Consider the following 19,590-nt stretch of genomic DNA (forward strand, 5'->3'; position numbering starts at 1 on the left):
ATGCAACAAAGGCAAAAACTGGCAGTGACTTGGTCTAAATCTTTTAGTTTTCCAATGCAAGGCTCAGTACTGGAGGTAAGCAACTGAAATGTCTGACTTCAAGTGTACTAGGTTGTACATAGCTGTTTTAGCTGAAGTAGAACATGGAAGCTAAATTTCTTCACCTGGTTTAGAGTGTGTTTGGGTGCACTCAGAACTCAACAGGTGTAAATCCAGATGCCAGTGGATGGTTGTACTACACCTAGATCTTAGAAAGGAACTGTAGTCTATCTCTACCCTGTAACATACATTCCACTAATCAACAGACCAAGAACAAATGTTAGTGGGTCTTTTAACATAGTACTTGAGTGCCATACAGTAACTACATTTTTACAGCGGAAACATACATGCTCATAGAGTTCTTCAGCTAAAATTCAAGATGTTACTAATTTTATATTTCTTAGTTTGAATCTTGAAGCAGAATGTATTATTGAAATCGATTTCTTCTAATAATAAATTAACATTTGAACAGAAAATGCATAGTTTCCACACAATCCAAAGCACCATAAATGTCCCCTCCACGAACATAATACCTCTATTCAACTAACGGAAATTAGTTAAATGTGGTTGCTATAGAAACGTGGAACTGTCCTGTTCAGATTTTCCAAGCAGCATACTTCCAGATCCATATAGATAAAAACATTCTTTGTAGCTTAAATAATCACTGAGGTATTTGCTTTTAGTCTCCCTTTTTCAAACAGTAGCTTCCAAAAGGTCTTTAATACCGATGGTTTATTGTGGACTATAAGCTCCTGCAGCTAGAACCAGGTTTCTTCGAGTAAAATGGAGGTGTACAACTGGTGTTGATTTGGTCATATATGTTCCCAGCAATAACTCCTGTGAATTCTCAGGTAAATTTATATGCCCAGTGGCTGTAGTAAAGTCATCAGTCTCTAAATCTTCAAATGCTTTGATAGCGTCCCATAACCGGACTGTATTGTCCATTGAACCTAAGGCAAAGTTAAGGAAACCATTAGTTGCATCCATCACATTTAGATTCTGACATTTTGTCAAGTATACTTCATGCATTTACTCTATAATTATTATGAAAAGTTAGGCATTTACCACAAAGCCAATAACAATCATTTACCTGATGCCAAAATTTCACCATCTCTACTGAACCTAAGTGAACAGACTGTATCAGTGTGGCCTTTTAGTTCTCCAACCATCAAACCATGTCCAATATCCCAAAGGAGTACTCTGCCATCTGTTGCTCCTGTAGCCAGGAATCTCCCATTGGGAGAAAATGTCAAGGAATGAATTGGTCCCTAGAAAATAAGCCCATAGAAAAGATCAAAGGTTAAATATATTTAAAAAAAAATTTTTTTAAGTTTAATGGTATGAATAGGATCTCTAAAATGTGTCACTTTTTTAGCAGTGGGCATTGTGCAGTTGGTTAAGCCAGGATCCCATGAGTGTGGCTAATTCAAGTTCCAGCTGTTCCACATGTCCAATGTAGCTTCCTACTAATGGGCTTGGGAGGAAGCAGGTGCTGGTCAAAGGACTTGAGTTCCTGACACCCACATGAGCAACTCAGATGGAGCTCCTGGCTTACCCCTGGCTGTTGTTAGTGCTTGGGAAGTAAACCGGCAGATAGGGGCTAGCTCTGTCTCTGTCCATGCTCTGCCTTTCAAGTAACTGGAAAACTGGAGGCATGCATTTTATGGCACAAGGTTAAGCTGTTGCTTGGGACACCTGCATTCCCTGTCAGAGCACCTCTCTGCTTACGATCCAGCTTCATGCTAATGTGCCTGGAAAGGCAGCAGATGATGACCCAAGTACTTGGGTCCCTGCCACCTATGTGGGGAAGACAGATGGGAGTTCCAGGTTTCTGGCTTTGGCATGATCCAGCCCTGGCTGTAGTGGACATTTGGTGAGTGAACCAGTGGATGGGAAAATGGCACTCTGCCTTTCAAGTCAATGAAAAATAAACATTTTTAAAAATAGGTTTTTCGGGGCTGGCACTGAGGCATAATAGGTAAAGAGCTGCTGCTAGTGGTGCCTGCATCCCATACGGGTGCCAGTTCGAGTCCTGACTGCTCCACTTCCCGTCCAGCTCTCTGCTATGGCCTGAGAAAGCAGTGGAGGACAGCTCAAGTCTTTAAGCTCCTGCACCCACGTGAGAGACCTGGAAGCAGCTTCTAGCTCCTGACTTCAGATCAGCTCAGCTCTGACCACTGCAACCTTTTGGGGAGTGAACCAACAGATGAAGACACCTCTCTCTCTCTCCCCCCCCTCCCTCCCCACCCCCCGCCTTTCAAATAAATAAATCTTTAAAAAAAAAAAAAAGGCTTTTCTCTTGAAAACACCCTTGTGTGCTGAAATCATGAATATAAAATACCTTGTGTCCAGTGAAGATCCTTACACAGTTACCGTTTAAGACATCCCAGAGCCGCACAGTTCTGTCTGCAGAACCCGTAGCAACATAATTAGAATTTGGATGGAATCTGGTACAATTTACATCAGCAAGATGGCCAGCAAATATCCTTAGAGGTTGATAGTGGTCTGTAGCCCACAGCCTTTTTAAAAAATATTTTGAAAGCAAAAGACAATTAGCAAACTATGGAATACCAAAATCCTATCCAGAATAAGCAAACATCCATGTAAAATAGTTCCAAATTGGTCCCCCTCACTAGTTAACTAAGAGAAAACAGAATAATTCAAAATAACTTCTTAAGATAAAGTTGATCAGGATTAAAGCTGCTAACGTCTGTAACATTTAGCTGTCTCCTAGTCTAGACTTCAGAAAAGCATTTTCCCCTAGTACCTTAGTTTTGGCCACCACATAATTAGTGTCTAACCTGAACTACCTTTTCCTGAATTTTTAAGGAAATGATGGAAACAAAGGTGCTCACGATAATGAAAAAAAGACTCAACACCTGGTGAGGTGGAGGAACTATGTTAATAACAAAAAACCAAACTTTAGTACATGTGTAATAGTGTAGATACAGTAATACTCCTGTCCCATATTCTCAAAAAGTTGGTCCTGAATAGTCTAAGTAACTCCCAACAAGACCATTCTATTGCTTGAACAGACCCAGTCATAAGATCATGACATTCTTACCGAGCTACTCGGTCGTGACCCCCTGACACAAAATAATATCCATATGGAGAAAACTGTGTGTCCCATACTGGGTAGTTGTGTCCTTTATATCCTACCAAGCAAGTAAATGTTTGAAGGCTCCACAATCGGACAGTTCCATCCTCTGAAGAAGAAAGCAGATAGTTCCTGAGAAAAAAAGATGACATATTTAACTCCCAGAATAACTACTGATTACCTGCCCAGTTTCTCCATATATTTGAATATACTATATACAGCTAGTTAACGTCAACTTCTTTTAATTCACACATGGCATTCACAGCAGATATCCAGACTTGAAAGTACTAACCAAACAAACATTAACTAATCGAGTGCTAGGCCTGACATTCCGTATATACTGAACACCCACTGAAAAAGAGGTTCAGTTACTTTTAAAAAATTATAATCTGTTAAGAGGGAAAATCACAATTCTTTTAAAAAACAAATACCAGAGATAGTGAACAAAAGGTAGGGTCAAATGGGATCAACTGAGAAGGTTTAGAAAATGTGATATGTAACTTAAAAACAATTTTTAGTGGCCGGTGCTGTGGTGTAGCAGGTAAAGTCACTGCCTGCAGTGCCAGTATCTCATATGGGCACCGCTTCTAGTCCCAGCTGCTCCATTTCCCATCCAGCTCTCTGATGTGTCCTGGGAAAGCAGTAAAAGATGGCCCAAGTCCTTAGGTCCCTGCACTCATGTGGGAGACCCAGAAGAAGCTCCTGGCCCCTGGCTTCAGATCTGCCCAGCTCTGGCCATTGTGGCCATTTGGGGAGTGAACCAGCGAATGGAAGAACTCTCTGTTTCTCTGCCTCTCCTCCTCTCTCTGTGTAACTCTTTCAAATAAATAAATCTTTTTAAAAAAGACAATTTTTAAAACAGATGCTATTTTCCTGTCTCTATGAGCTATATAGAATCAAAAAGGAAGTATCTTTTTGAAATTAAAAAACTACAAGCAAGCTAGTAACAATCTACCTTTCCATGAATAAATACAATATTGAATACTCAGCAAGCATTAAATCAGTCTAGCATCCAATCTCCTGACTGCTTCACTGCTCTTTTCATTGTTGAGAATGTTTGCACTTTGAGTTAAAAGGAAATCAGTGAATTTTTGCAAATATCACAACCTCCTATGTAATAACTCAATACTCAGGAAGTATAGTTGAATACTCACAAGTTTCCTTCAGACAAAAAAGTATTATCTGGCTAAACATTACCAAATGACAACAAAAGCCTCATTCTCAAAGATTCATGAAGACCTTAATGGACTGAAATAATCTATCCAAGTGAGATACAGATGGTATTATGAATACAAAATACCCTCCTCCCATTTCTGCAGGATGTTAAGAGAGGATGAAAATATGGGCGCTGGTTCGAGTCCCGGCTGCTCCACTTGTGATCCAGCACTCTGCTGTGGCCTAGAAAAGCAGCAGAGGATGGCCCAGGTGCTTGGGCCCCTGCACCCATGTGGAAGACCTGGAGCAAGCTCTTGGCTCCTGGCTTCAGAGTAGCACAGCTCCGGCCAATGCAGCCATTTGGTGAGTGAACCAGCGCATGGAAGACCCTCTCTGTCTCTCTCTCTCTCTGTAACTCTGCCTTTCACACACATAAATAAAAATCTTTAAAAAAAAAAAAAAAAGAAAGAAAAAGACAATGACAAACAAGCACATATACCCATGGACTCCCATGGTTAAAAGGAAACAAAACCTAAAACAGACATTTCACATTTCCTCTTCAGGATCCTCTTAGTTCTTTCACTTACAGAAAGACAGATCTTCAAATGACAGCTACTTGCCACTAATATAAGGAATTTGTTTTAAATTCAGTGAAGTGCCACAGACAAAATGCAGAGAAAAACAATTCAACTTTTTATAGTGTTACACAAAACTAAAGCAAAACTTTAAGACCAGTAAATCCTGAAGCTGTACACCTTGACTCTATAAATTTGGGTGTACATTATCTTGTACACCAGTACCCCAAGATGAATGAGCAAATGGAAAGAGTCTAAAAAATAATGAATGATAGGCAACCATGAAATTTTTCTAATACAATTTTTCCAGCATCTGTAATCTCAACATAATGCAGCAGTACTTTATTTTTATTGTTTGTATTTTACCTATCCGGACTGAAGCTGGCTCCATAGACAGGCCCACTGTGACCATACAAAATCTTCAACTCACTTGCTGTTTTCTCATCCATGATTCTTTCTAAGACATCATCCGATTCTTTGTCTATGAGGCTAAGATCTAAAATGATGCATGAAAAATGGATTTTAAAAGTACATTCATTAAAACAATGTCACAGTTCATGAGAAGAACTAACATTTGAACAGTTCCTCCTACACAAACACGAGTGTACTAATGCCTCTAAATCAGGGGCCATCATCCCAGTGTAAAGCAGAGGAAATGAAGGTCAGACAGTTAATGACTTCCTACAGTGCACAGAACCAAGACTGAAATTCACTTTTCTCCACTATAACTCAATGTTTCACAAAAATAAAAACAATGGAAATATTAAAATAGTTTTAAATGACAATAGAGTTAGCAAAAAACTTTCTGTGGGGGCTAACCTTTGGCACAGTGCTTAAGACACTGCCTGAGACACCATTCCCGTATCAGTGCTTGGATTGGGTGCCAGCTCTGCTTCCAATTCCAGCTTCATGCTAATGCACTCTAGGAGGCAGGAGGTGATGACTCAAGTACTTGGGTCCCTGCCACCCACAGGAGAGACCCAGATGGAGTTCTAGGCTCCTGGTTACAGCCTCACCCAGCTCTGGCTGTTGCAGGCATCTGGGGAATGAACCAATGGATGGAAGATGGGCTTCTCTCTGCCTTTCAAATAAAATGAAAATAAGTAAAAATTTAGGGGCTGGTGTTGGGGTATAATGGGTTAAGCTGCTGCTTGCAACACCAGTATCCTACATGAATGTTGGTTCGAGTCTTGGCTGCTCTACTTCTAATTCAGCTCCCTGCTACTGCACCTGGGAAAGCAGTGGAAGATGGCCCAAGTCTCTGGGTCCCTACCACTCATGTGGAAGACAAGGCTCCTGGCTTTGACCTGGCTCAGCCTCAGCTTTCAAAGTCATTTGGGGCAAGAACCAACAAATGGAAGATCTCTCTCTCTCTCTCTCTCTCTCTCTCTCTCTCTCTCTCCATCTCTCTCTGTCTCTAACTCTGCTTTTCAAATAAATTTAAAAATTAAAATAAAAATTTAAATATAAACTTTAAAATGAAATCCTGACTTCTTAATTCTTTTTTAATAATTAGTATGGATTTAAAACTCTTTAAGGGTCTTCTTTAATTTATAAGCAAGCAAGGACAAAATGTTACATTTTAAGTAGTTTCTAGTTTAATCCCCTTATTCTACAGATAAGAAAAATAAGGCCTAAAATTAAATCAGTCTAGCATCCAGTCTGATTGCCACTCCACTTCTCTTTTCATTGTTGAGAATGTCAGCACCTTGAGTTAAAGGGAAATAAGCGAATTTCTGCAAAGATCACAACTTCCTGTGTAAATTCCATGGAGTCACCATTACTGTAAACCAATAGCCAGTTTATCTCCTATTAGGTTATCTCACTTACCTGATGCTTGCTTGACACTGCGAAGCTTTTTGGGTGTCACAGACCACACTCTGACAGTTGAATCTGCAAAACCTCCAGCAATCAGACTAGAATCATCAGTGACATCCACTGCGGTGAGGCCCTGCCAATGGGGGAAAAAAAATGTTCCATATTAAATAATACTGCTTTAGGGTGGGCATTGTGGCACAGCAAGTTAAGTCACTGCTTGAGATGCCCACAACCTGTATCAGTGCCTGGTTAGAATCCCAGTTACTCTATGCTTCTGATCCAATTGCTTACTAACCTGGTTGGGAGGCAGAGGATGATGGCCCAAGCAACTGAGCTCCCACCAACCACACAGGATATTGGACAGAATTCCTGGCTTTCAGCTTTGGCCTGGCCTAGCACTGACTATTGCCAACTTTTGGGAAGTAAACCAACAGATTGATAACTCTATCTTTATGTCTCTCCATGCTCCATCACTCTTCCTTTTAAATAAATGTCTTTCAAAAAAAAAAAAAATACTGTTTTAGAAGAAAAATTACAATCACATCTTAGAGAACATAGAATGATGGCTGTTTTTCTCAAATAAAAGATCATTTGAGCTTTTGTTCTATAAAAGCATTTACTTGGAGAGCATGTCGTTACTGATCCCTTTTTTGCCCTCCATATTTAGAGTGCACAGGAAGTAAATGTTATTCACTTTTGTACTTTATTAAATATATCCTTCACAACCTATTACAAGGAGATATAAAGACATAGAATTCCTAACACATAAGCTTATATAAGTATTTAAACCAAGTGTAGAACAGATGGATCATAATTTCTTCCTGAAATGTTAGCAGAATTCTGATCAGTGAAATGGAGTTCAAATATAAGTGAGATTCTGGTATTTACAAGTTGCTAATGGTCTTTTAAACATTGCTTTCTATCTACTCTGCACAGTATCCAATTCTCCTTTCCTAATTGCTGTAATTCTAAGTTATATCAAGAGTTCAAATAATAAAACTCCATTTTAATTAACACATTTAACTTTGTCTTAATGGTAAATCACAATTTTAAATAACTCTCCAACCAGAAATTGTCCACTTATTTTACTAACCTGGTAAGCATTGAGGAATGTATAGAAACAAATAGATGGTAAACAGTCCGGCCCAAGGCGCACTCGTTTGGTGGTTTCTTTCATATTCATTATCTTATCCAACTTATCTGAGTCTTTCAACTCAGGAAGAGGGATTCTGTGAAAGAAAAACAGGCTGGAAATCACCCTGCGAACATTCACACAAACTTGAGCTCTCTAAAACATACTGCCTCACACCTCCAGACAAGTTCCCAAGGCCTTCTGCCTCACCTGTTCTGAGGTGGAGCATTGGGATCTTGCTTTTTACTTTTGGATCCAACACTATCTTTTCTAGGCTTCTTCTTTTTAGGTTTTCCTTCTTCATTTTCTCCCTCTTCATCCTCATCATCCAAAGGCACCTCAATTTCTGGTTCTTTTAATAAACCAAAAAATACCTACAAGTTAAGAGAACCCAACATTTTAAATTTTTTGTTCAGCAATATACCTTTTCACATCTTGACAGGATGAATCACAAGTACAGAACAGTAATTTATAATCTGAAGCAGGGCTCTGTACTTATTTGCCAAGTAGCAATTTTCTCTTTTTTCCTTATAAACAGAACCCTGATTTAACTGGAGCAGCAAGTGCTCAATAATTTCTGTTCCCAGGCTCCTTTACAGTTAAGAATGCAATGCCCATATAACATAATTCTGGCCACCAAATACACACAGAAACATCGTGGTTATGGTTTCAGAGGGGAACATAAAAACCACATACACACACTTTTCCTAACAAAAAGGGAGAGACCCAGCAGGGATATATGGCTTTCATCCTCCCTCTTCCTTTTTAGAACACAGCTGCAATGCTGGAGCCACAACAGCCGTTTGTGAGCACAAAGAAGCAAACCACATTCTAAACATGGTGGACCAGAAACTAGAAGGAGCCAGGGACACCCATGGCATGATGGAGCTACCATGGCAGCACTGGAAGGCCTTCCTCTAGATTCCATCTTACATGAGGAAAAACCTCTTGGGTTTCAGACACTGTAGCCAGGTTTCTTTTAAATGTAACCATTCCCCACATCTCACATACATATACATTGTCCTTAAAATATGAAACTTTAAACACAGGGTAAAAGTATTCCCAAACTAGCTACAAGAAAAATGTTTATTTAGATGGAAATGCTACAATTTTTCATCATCTGCATTATATAGTTCTTAGTTTTATCCCATACCTTTGATTTGTTTGCCTCTCGTTTAGCCTCTCCTGCCAAACTTCCCACCATCGCATCTATCTGCTGCTTACTACGCGGCATCCCATCAAAGATGTCAATGTAGAGGTGCTCCTGAACTATGTTCCATATCTGATTGTTCTGTTTCTCCTGAAGATGCCTCTTCAAGAGTTGGTACGAGTCACGGGAAATACGCAGAACAAATTTACTTGTTCGAAAATCCAACATGGTCTCATTCCCTTTCATGTGTTCCTTTTTGGTAAGACTAGATAATACTCGTAGGTCATCCTGGTAATAACATTCCTGATCTCCATGGAACCTGTTTCAGTGATTTTAAAAAGTCATTTTTCAATGTAATCATTAAGGGATCCGCCTCTCCCCCAAATATTTATAAACCATCCCAGAATATTTTCAATGTAGTAGTCTGAATAATCCTGAACCAATAAGCTGTAGGAATAGAAGGAACTCATTTCAAAATTGTTATAATTCAGTTTCTGAATTCATCCTAAAAATGACCAATTTAATAATCTAATGAAATTATCAAATATATAAAATAGTCTTAAATAAATACCATAAATGAATTAATGATACTGGTACAAAATTTCTTTTGAATGCCACCTTTGGTAGACATTTGGAAATGTCAGTATCCTTGCTTTACTAAATTTTATGTTTTATCAAAACCTACTTTTTAAATCTTTTTATTATGGAAAATTTCAAGCATACATAAAAGTAGAACACGGTATAACAAATTTAATACATCTATCACAGCTTCTCAACAATAATCAATATATGGCATTCTCATAAATCTACTACTTTTAATCATTTTGTATGTCCTTAATATCAGACATTGATTAAATACCAATATTTTAATATTATGACTAAAGAACTGTGACACCAAACAATAAGCACGTTCATTTACTATTACCAAAGGTAAATAAAACAAAGCCCTCAGTCTTGCCAACAATTAGTAAACTTACATGTACTTTTATTTCTACAAATCTTTTATTTTCCTAATAAAGTAAAATTAAAGATATACATATGGCACTAATAGCAGTAATCAATACAAAATATTTAGAAAACAATGACTAAACATAAGATATTAGGGCTCCTGCTCTGATACACAGCCAATATATTCCCAAACTCTAACAAGTGTCAACCATTATGATTCAACATGTGAACCAAGGGTTTCTGTCCAAGATTTGAGCAAAATTAGAAATCTCAGCCTCTTTGTTTATATCAGTCACGACCTGTTACCCTAATGTGGGTCCAGAGTCCTAAAAAGGGTTGAGACTGTCCATAACAATGAGACAGAGAATCCTCTATGAAATTCAATTCCACATATGGGATTATGGCTAAAACACAAGACAATGAGCAAGAGGTTTTTTAAAAATACTAATATAAGAGAAATTAGCTTCTAAAGTGAAAGTTCTTATCTTCACTCTTCCTTGTTTATTGTTTTGTTTTTTCTTTTTCCAAAAACACTGAGCTGTTTTTTCCAAAAACACTTTGCTTTCTATACTTTCTAGTGGGCATCCCAGTATAAAGAATGAATATTGCCGGCACACCGGGTTCTAGTCCCAGTCGGGGCACCGATCCTGTCCCGGTTGCCCCTCTTCCAGGCTAGCTCTCTGCTGTGGCCAGGGAGTGCAGTGAAGGATGGCCCAGGTGCTTGGGCCCTGCACCCCATGTGAGACCAGGATAAGCACCTGGCTCCTGCCATCGGATCAGCGCGGTGCGCCGGCCGCAATGCGCCTACTGCGGCGGCCATTGGAGGGTGAACCAACGGCAAAAAGGAAGACCTTTCTCTCTGTCTCTCTCTCACTGTCCACTCTGCCTGTCAAAAATAAAAAAAAATAAAATAAAAAAAATAAAAAGAATGAATATAATGGTCTAAGAGTTCTATTGTTTCCCTTTTACTATTATTTCTTTTACCTGACAAAACTGGTTCAAGCTCTACTTCAAGCCTAAATAGGAGAACTCTCATTCAAACTGTTAGGCACTGCCTCCTTCTTAAACACTCCTTTCCCTTGGCTTTTGTAACTCAGCATTCCCCTGGTCTCCCTCCTCCTCCTCTGGCCTGTCCTTTTATATCTTATACTCGGCCACTAAATGAAGTTACTCAAGGCTCACATTTAGTCTTCTCCCAGACTTACTTCACACTCTCCTCAGGACAATCTCATTCACATCCATCATCACTGCACACACCTCCAGCTTACAGCTCCCACACCTACCTCTCCTCTGAGTTCTAGTGTACTGGCCCCCATTAATCTGTTATCTCTTAAAGGAGTCAGAAGCATATTCAAATCAGAACTCAAGATCACTCCATAATGAAACAATCCAAGTTTTCTCAGGTTTTCTATCTCAGTGAAGGGCATCCCTTTGCAGCTAGTGGCCCAAAATCTGGGATCATCAACGATACCTCCATCTCCCTCACCTCCATATCCAATCCATTAAGTGTCTCACCAGTCTGTCTGCCTCACTTCTAGTACCACAACCCAACCCACTCCTGTTTCTCAGCAGGCGTGCTCCTGACTTTAGACAGGACAATTCTTTGCTAAGTGGGACTTTCTGTACATACTAGAACACTGAGTATTCCTGCTCTCCCCCACTAATCACTATGACAACCAAAAACGCCTGCATACACTCTCAAATGGCCTAGAGGAAGGACAGTCACTCTCAGATGAGAACACTGCAATAACCCCCAAAACTGGTCAACTGAGAGTCATCATGCCCTACCACCACCTGTTTTTTTCCCACTGTATAAAGGTTCTTTCAAAATGCCTATCTAATAATGAATGACATGGTCCTTCAATGACTTCTGTAGCAGAATGCATCCTGGGCCTCAATTTCCATTTTTCCTTTCTTCCTCCCACAAATAGGGATGGACACTGACTGATAAGATATAAAAAGAAGGGTGTCCAACTTCTAGGAAGGATGAAGAAAAGTGTGCCCTCCCTGCTGACTAGAACCGTGTGGGGCTGGAGAGCCACCTCATGCCATATAGCAGAAGCTACACACACGATGGGAGGGCAGCAAGGCTCAGCGCTTGATTCCCTGATAATTAAAGACCCACCACATTAGTCCTTGACCTCCTAACTTTATGAGAAAGGAGAATGAACTCTTACTATGCCTAGCCCCTGCTGCTTGAGTTTTCAGTTAATCTCAGGTTACTCTAACCCTAACATAGCTTTCCACAGCTCTCAAGAAAAATACAAAAAGAGTTTTATTTAGGCTACCAGTTTGTTTTTAGTGACTCTCAGCCAAATTTACTCCTACCCAGGACAATTCCCCACTGCTCTTCAAGACGAAGTTCCTCAACATACCCCAAGAACCTGCTGACACTCCAGTCCTAACCAATCCCTGAGCTTCATGCTGTACCACACCCCCACTTCAGACCTTGCTCCTTTCAGCCTTTGCAGCTACCATGGTCCCTTTTGCCACAGAGCTTTCACACACTTTCCTCTCTTCTCTTCACATGGTTAACTCTACCCAGTCTTTAGCTCTCACCTCAAGCATCGCTCCCTCTGGGAGCCTTCCCTGTCTTCTCCAAAAAGGTCCACCCCCCTCCGCGGCTCCCACTTTAGGTTCCTCTCCTTTATAAAGTACTTTCTGAGTTGCAATCTTAAATTTGTGGGATCACAGATGTGTGTGTGTGTGTGTGTGTAATATATGGAAAAATTCACATACTTCTCAAAGAATGATTTTGCTTCATTCTCATGTTGATTGTAGACCAGCTCCAAGTACATGTGCACAAACAGAGGATAAAAGAGTTGGGATAACTCTGCCCGATGGCAGTCCAAAGAACATTCAATGAAGTGTTTGAGTCCACTATAATATTCTTCATACATTGTGGGATCTCCTTGTTGGTTGTAGGCCGACAACACAGCACTGACATCTGGTTGGTCTTCCACCGCGACATTTCCAACTGTTTAAAAAATAAAAGATAACCTTTAAGAAAATGATATAATACGTACCATGTGACCATGGCTGTTTTGCTATGGTCCAGAGGTGAACTGTTTCTCAGATGTTTGTCCCTTTTCTCTCAGCCTCTCTTCCTTAAAACAATTACATAATCTTTTCATGGCATTCCACATTTGTCTCAGTTACCCAAGCCAAAACCCCATCAGCATGTCCATATCTTAAAATATCACATCAATAACAAGAAAGTTTAATACCTTCTTTAATGGCACTATCTGTTTTAAATACAAATCGCATAAATGTAGGTATGGCCAAAGCAAAAAAACACATTAATCTCTCAAGGCTCAGTACAAACAGCACTCATCACCACCACCACCAGGACCACCAAACCATGCCCTAGAGTAGCACTCCAGGCTCTCCCAGCTACTCAGTACTTTGTAACATTCCTGTAACACATCCTATCCTGTGTTACCTTCCTACATACACACCTAAAGCCTGTATCTGCAGGGCCAGTATCCCACATGGGTACTGGTACAAGTTCTGGCTGCTCCATTTCCAGTCTAGCTCCCTACTGATGTGTCTGGGAAAGCAGCAGAAGATAGCCCAAGTCCTTGGGCCCCTGCACTCACATGGGAGACCCAGAAGAAGCTCCAGGCTCCTAGCTTCGGATCAGCCCAGCTCTGGCCATTGTGGCCATTTGGGGAGTGACCCAGTGGATGGAAGACCTGTCTCTCTCTCTCTCCCTTTCTCTGTAACTCTGCTTTTCAAGTAAATACTAAAAATTAATAATATTTAATAATTTAATAATTAAAAAGTAATAATATTAAAAGTAAAATGTAGGCATTTGAAGAGTGGAAAGGGCCACACCTAATTTTTTTTTAAATATTTATTTATTATTTGAAAGCAGAGGCAGAGAGAGAGAGAGAGAGAGAGAGAGAGAGGTCTTCCCACCACTAGTTCACTCCCCAAATGGCTGCAACAACCACAGATGGTCTGAGCCGAAGCCAGGAGCCAGGAGCTTCTTCCAAGGCTCCCATGTAGGTGCAGGGGCCCGAGGATCTGGGTCATCTTCTACTGCTTTCTCAGGCCATAGTAGAAAGCTGGATTGAAGTGGAGCAGCCAGGACTTGAACCCGTGTCCATGTGGGATGTTGGCATTGCAGGCGGTGGCTTTACCCGCTACTGCCACAGTGCCAGTCTCACACCTAAAACTAACTCAATTGTATATGCTTAAAGCAATTTCCATAACCACTATTTCAAGGAAGAAGACCAAGTATCTATTTCTTTTTCTTTTATTTTTTTGACAGGCAGAGTTAGACAGTGAGAGAGACAGAGAGAAAGGTCTTCCTTCTTTCCATTGGTTCACCCCCCACAAGTGGCCACTACGGCCGGCACACTGCGCCGATCTGAAGCCAGGAGCCAGGTGCTTCCTCCTGGTCTCCAATGCAGGTGCAGGGCCCAGGGACCTGGGCCATCCTCCACTGCCTTCCCGGGCCACAGCAGAGAGCTGGACTGGAAGAGGAGCAACCGGGACAGAATCCGGCATCCCAACCGGGACTAGAACCCGGGGTGCCAGCGCCACAGACGGAGGATTAGCCTAGTGAGCCACAGTGCCGGCCCAGAGTATCTATTTCTAATATAGGAATATCAAAGTTACATCTGTCAATCAAATTACTTTGGGCAAGTTAGAAATTTAAGTTGCAATAATAATACAGTTACGTTTTCTATGGCATAATTGTAATTCTCTGGGTTACTCTAGTGGCCTCTTTTCCTCCTTACTGACTTCTCAATTATGATCTAAAAACTGATTTAGTTTCAGAATCAAGAGATGACAGTAAAATAACCAACAATATAACTCATTTTATAGTTCATTCACAAAATTCAATATTAAAAAGAAATTCCTCTCAATCACATTTTTGGCATTTCTATTTATGGAATACAACACTATATATTCAAACTTCACTTCTGGCAATGCTGCAAAGATTAGGTCACATAAATACAGATTAATTTGGCTAGAGGCTCTGCAACATATAATTTAATTCAATGAATATTTACTGTTTGTTCAGGATCACCTTCAACATCTTACATTGTGTATGAATTGTACTGCAAAGACTTATGACATTTACTGGAAGAAAGGTGTGGTCTCAGGTGTCAGGGATGGAGAGAAAAGAGCCTATCAGCACCAGGCATTTTACAGATATTACATCTGAGCCTCATAAAGACTTATTTAATAGGAAAAAAAAAAAAAAAACAACCTTAGGAAAAAATGAGTCAATCAACGTCACACAAGTAAAAGCAGCAAAGACAAAGAGGTCTGTCCACCTTATAGCTCCTAAAACTTAGAGTTCTCAAACTTCACGACCCATCCATACTTCTTGTAAGCACCAACTCAAAAACGCAGGTTCCCAGACTCGACCTCTAAGGGTCTGATTCCCTCCGTCTGAAATGATGCCCAGAACTCACAGCACTGAAGGTGCCTAGCCCGTATTTTGAGAAATGCTGGGCACACCGTGTTCCATCACGCCCTGGCTACCGAGACCCAAGGCAAGCTCCTTGGGATCTCTCAAGAAATCTGTTTCCTTGTCTCCAAAACAGAGGTAATGTCCGCCTCAATGAAACTGTGAGAACCGAGATTGCGTAGTATTTACAGCTCAAAATACGCCAGTACAGAATTCCACAAAGACTGTCGGTATCAATGCAGACTTGCCCAAAGCTTAAAAGCCCAAACGGGAGGAAAGGGGCCGAAGCCTGGAGGTCCCCGCCTCCCCGCGCCCACCTTCCCCACACAGCTCAGATCCACAGCTCTGTTCAGCCTCTCGCTGCAACTGACAGCTCAGACGAGGGTTGACTGCGCAGCCGGCGCACTCGGGAAAGGGGCGGGCATGTGGCCCTAGAGGCGGGCCCAGGAAATTCAAAACAAGCCCGCAGAGGTGCAGGCCTGCCAGCCCTCGCCTTCCCGGCTAGCTCCCCTTCGCGCCGGCCCGGCTTCCCCGGGACCCCCCGGCTCACCTTTCCCCGGAGCCGCAGGACCCGAGGCTGAGCCGGAGACAACCGTCGCGCCCGAAGCGCCGGTGCCCGGAGGGTCGGGGGCCGCCGGGCCGGGGGCCGAGGCGGTGACCCGGCTGAGCAGCGCGCTAGCCGCCTCAGCGCCAGCGCCGTCCACCTCTCCCGGGGCTCCGGAGCCCGCTACTGCCTCTTCCAGCAGCCGGGCCTCGCGGCGCAGCGCCTCTTCGGCCTCGCGGAGGTTGCTCTGCCGTAGAAACTGCAGCACCGCCAGCAGAGTCTGTCGGTCGTGGGGAGCACCAGCCTCCGAGGCAGCGGCAGGTACCGGGGCCGCCCCCGCCGGGGCAGCAGCGGAGACAGCCACCGCGGGCTTGGGGGTCCCGCCATCCCCGCCGGCCGACGACGCCGCCGCAACGTTCCCGCCACTGCCGTTGGGGCCGTTGTTGGTGATGCCGACGGTGCCCTCGCCTGTGCCGTCGCCCGCCTGCGGAGGTAGCAGCGTCGGTGGTCCCTCAGACTCTAGCTTGACCGCCACCTCCGTCTGCTCCTCCGCCAGCGCCGCCATCTTGCGGCTGAGCCACCTCGCGCCGTCAAGCGTGATTGCGTTTTCGCCACATGGAGGGCGGGGAGGAGCATTTCACGACAGCTCTCGTAGGCTGTTTACGGCAGTAGGAGGAGCGAGAGAGAAGGAGAAAAGGGCTGGGAGAGAGAGCAACTTTCAAAAATGAGCGAAAGGCCGGCAGGAAGTGGGAGTTGGTGACCGCCTCTACGTTTGCCTGACCATAATTACTGTTTATTGCAGGCCAGTTATATTCAGGCACTGTGATAGACGATCTACGTTATTATATGGAAGCCTTTAATTCAACAGTCTTTAGAAGTGGCTTAACTACAACCCAGAGAGGTTAAATAACTTGCTGAAGTCACACACAAGAAGTCTTAAGTGTCACGACTCAAAGCCATGTTCTTAGCACTAAAGCATGCGTCGTTTGCCCGAAGGATGCTTCTGAGATACTGCTAATGCTTTACATTTTGATGTGGATAGTGGTTACTTGCTTTTTTTTTTTTTTTTTTTTTTTGGCAGTTCTTACAAATCGAGCTGCATGCTTAAATAATTTTGTGAACGTTACAGCATATATATAAATATTTTAAAGATTTTTTTTTATTTGAAAGAGATAGAGGCAGAGAACGAAGTCTTCCATCTGGTGCACTCCCCAGATGGCTGCAATGGCCGGAGCTGAGCTGAGCTGATCCAAAGCCAGGAGCCGGGAACTTCTGCTGGGTCTCCCACGTGGGTGCAGGGGCCCAAGTACATGGGCCATCTTCCACTGCTTTCCCAGGCGCATTAGCAGAGAGCTGGATTAGAAGACTTGGGCACTGGAACCAGCACCCATATGGGATATCAGCACTGCAGGCTGGGGCTTTAACCCTGTGTGCCACAGCACTGGCCTCAGCATATATATATATGTGTGTGTATTTTAAGATTTTTATTTATTTATTTGAGAGGTAGAGTTACAGACAGTGAGAGGGAAAGGCAGAGAGAAAGGTCTTCCTTCCATTGGTTCACTCCCCAAATGACCACAACAGCCGGAGCTGCGCTGATCTGAAGCCAGGAGCCCGGTGCTTCTTCCTGGTCTCCCATGCGGGTGCAGGGGCCCAAGGATTTGGGCCATCCTCTACTGCTTTCCCAGACCATAGCAGAGAGCTGGGTTGAGATGCCAGCAGCGCAGGCAGAGGATTAACCTGCACCATGGCACTGGCCCCAGCATATATATTTCAATAAAAAGTTTTAAAGTACTGGAAGTTTGTGATTATGAAATTTGTATGTTGTATATTCCTACTGCTATCCATTATTACAAGTAAATTGTATATTTTAAAATCATATGTACTGTTATGCAGTATATACTTTATAAGTGAAGAAGCCCTGCAACATACTTCATTTCATTTGAACCTTGTAGCTCTATTGGTTAGGTACAAGCAGGATAAGTGAGACTAGGACATTGGGCAAATCCGACACAATTTTTCTGATTGTTAGTTTTGAGGTATTATTGGCCTCCTTAGGCTCTGCTTAGGGGCTGAGTGACCTGGGGCAAGTTACTTAATGCAGCATACCAAAGTTGCCCAATTTCTAAAATAAAGATAGTAATATCTTCCTCAGAGTGTGATTTTGAGGATAAAATGAGATAACGTGATACCTAGCACATGACAAACAGCCAATTTTTTTTTGTTTTATTTTTAACTGTTTGAAAGAGAGATCATCCATCTGCTGGCCCAAAATACCTGCAACAACCAGGCCAGGAACAGCAGAAACCAGGAACCCAGAACTCAATCTGGATCTCCCACTTGGGTACTAAGGATCCAACCATTTGGGCCCTCACTTGCTGCCTTCCAGAGTGCCCACTAGCAAGGAAGCTGGAGTGAGAAGTGGAGCCAGGACTCAAACCCAGGTACACCAATGTGATATACAGTTATCGCAAGCATCATCCTACCAGCTGCCCCAGGCGTCCTCCCCACTAGTAGTTGGTTTAACTTCACCTTAAAAGGTATTCTGTAGAGGTTGGTGCTATGATACAGTGGCATAGTAGGCTAAGCCTCCGACTGCAACAGCAGAATCCCATATGAGCGCTGGTTCGAGAGTTGGCTGCTCCACTTCCAATCCAGCTCTCTGCTATGGCCTGGGAAAGCAGCAAAAGATGGCCCAAGTGCTTGGGCCCCTGCATCTGCTTGGGAGACCTGGAAGAAGCTCTTGGCTCCTGGCTTTGAATCAGACCAGCTCTGGCTGTTGCAGCCATTTGAGGAATGAACCAGCAGATGGAAGATCTTTCTCTCTATGCCTCCCTCTCTCTATAACTCTACCTCTCAAATAAGTAAATCTTTAAAAAAAAAAGTATTCTGTAAATGTTTAATCAAAAATTGAATCCTTGCCACCCACTGGAAAGCTTCAGATTAAGCTCCTGATTTCTGGCTTTGGCTTGGCGCAGACCTGCCTGTTGCATGTACTTGGGAAGTGAAAACTGAAGCATGATCTCTCTCTCTCTCTCTCTCTCTCTCTCTCTCTCCCCCCTCCAACTCCCTCTTTATCTTTCTTTTTTTTTTTTTAAGATTTTTTTATTTATTTATTCGAGAGGTAGAGTTGCAGACAGTGAGAGGGAGAGACAGAGAAAGGCCTTCCCTCTGCTGGTTCACTCCCCAAATGGCTGCTACGGCCAGAGCTGCACCTATCTGAGGCCAGGAGCCAGGAGCCTCCTCCAGGTCTCCCACGTGGGCGCAGGGGCCCAAGCACTTAGGCCATCCTCCACTGCCTTCCCAGGCCATAGCAGACAGCTGGATTAGAAGAGGAGCAGCCAGGACCAGAACCAGCGCCAATATGGGATGCCAGTGCCACAGGCAGAGGATCAACCTGTTGCGCCATGGCGCCGGCCCCTCTCTTTCTCTCTTTCCCTCTCCCTCTCTCTCTCTGTACCCCCATGGCCCCATTTCTACCTCTCAGTCTCAAGTAGATTAAAAAATTTCTTTTACATTTGGAGTCAATCTGGATATTATTTTTTCCTGATGCTATTTGTCATTTTTCATGTGTATTTATAAATACTTGCTAAAGCATTTTTATCATGGCCATTTTTTAAATTTTATGTATTTATTTTTTATTTAAAAGGCAGAGTTATAAGGAGAAAGAAAGAGAGATGGAGAGAGAGAGCGAGAGAGAGAGA

At 42.6% G+C, this 19,590-nt stretch overlaps 1 protein-coding gene across 1 annotated transcript; it reads right to left on the bottom strand.

Annotated features, from left to right (window-relative positions):
• Positions 1 to 40: 40 nt before the first annotated feature.
• Positions 41 to 16,470, bottom strand: TAF5 (TATA-box binding protein associated factor 5). Its single transcript, XM_062214062.1, has 11 exons — positions 15,893 to 16,470; positions 12,654 to 12,891; positions 8,970 to 9,285; positions 8,027 to 8,190; positions 7,778 to 7,913; positions 6,697 to 6,817; positions 5,233 to 5,362; positions 3,104 to 3,268; positions 2,381 to 2,558; positions 1,130 to 1,307; positions 41 to 989 (listed from the first exon to the last, which is right to left on the bottom strand). Exons 1-11 carry the CDS (start codon positions 16,449 to 16,451, stop codon positions 772 to 774), a joined length of 2,403 nt encoding a protein of 800 aa, XP_062070046.1. The 5' UTR covers positions 16,452 to 16,470; the 3' UTR covers positions 41 to 771.
• Positions 16,471 to 19,590: the final 3,120 nt, after the last annotated feature.

Source organism: Lepus europaeus, chromosome 17 (genome assembly GCF_033115175.1).
Source record: "Lepus europaeus isolate LE1 chromosome 17, mLepTim1.pri, whole genome shotgun sequence".
Lineage (NCBI taxonomy): Eukaryota > Metazoa > Chordata > Mammalia > Lagomorpha > Leporidae > Lepus > Lepus europaeus.

What these genes read in the sequence shown, in the direction of transcription:
- TAF5 (XM_062214062.1), bottom strand. Translation starts at nt 16,451, where the DNA reads ATGGCGGCGCTGGCGGAGGAGCAGACGGAGGTGGCGGTCAAGCTAGAG. An exon ending in GCAAAATCATTCTTTGAGAA is followed by an intron (nt 9,286 to 12,653) that starts GTATGTGAATTT and finishes TCACTGAAACAG; the next exon opens with GTTCCATGGAGATCAGGAAT. An exon ending in TGGTGAAATTTTGGCATCAG is followed by an intron (nt 990 to 1,129) that starts GTAAATGATTGT and finishes ACTTTGCCTTAG; the next exon opens with GTTCAATGGACAATACAGTC.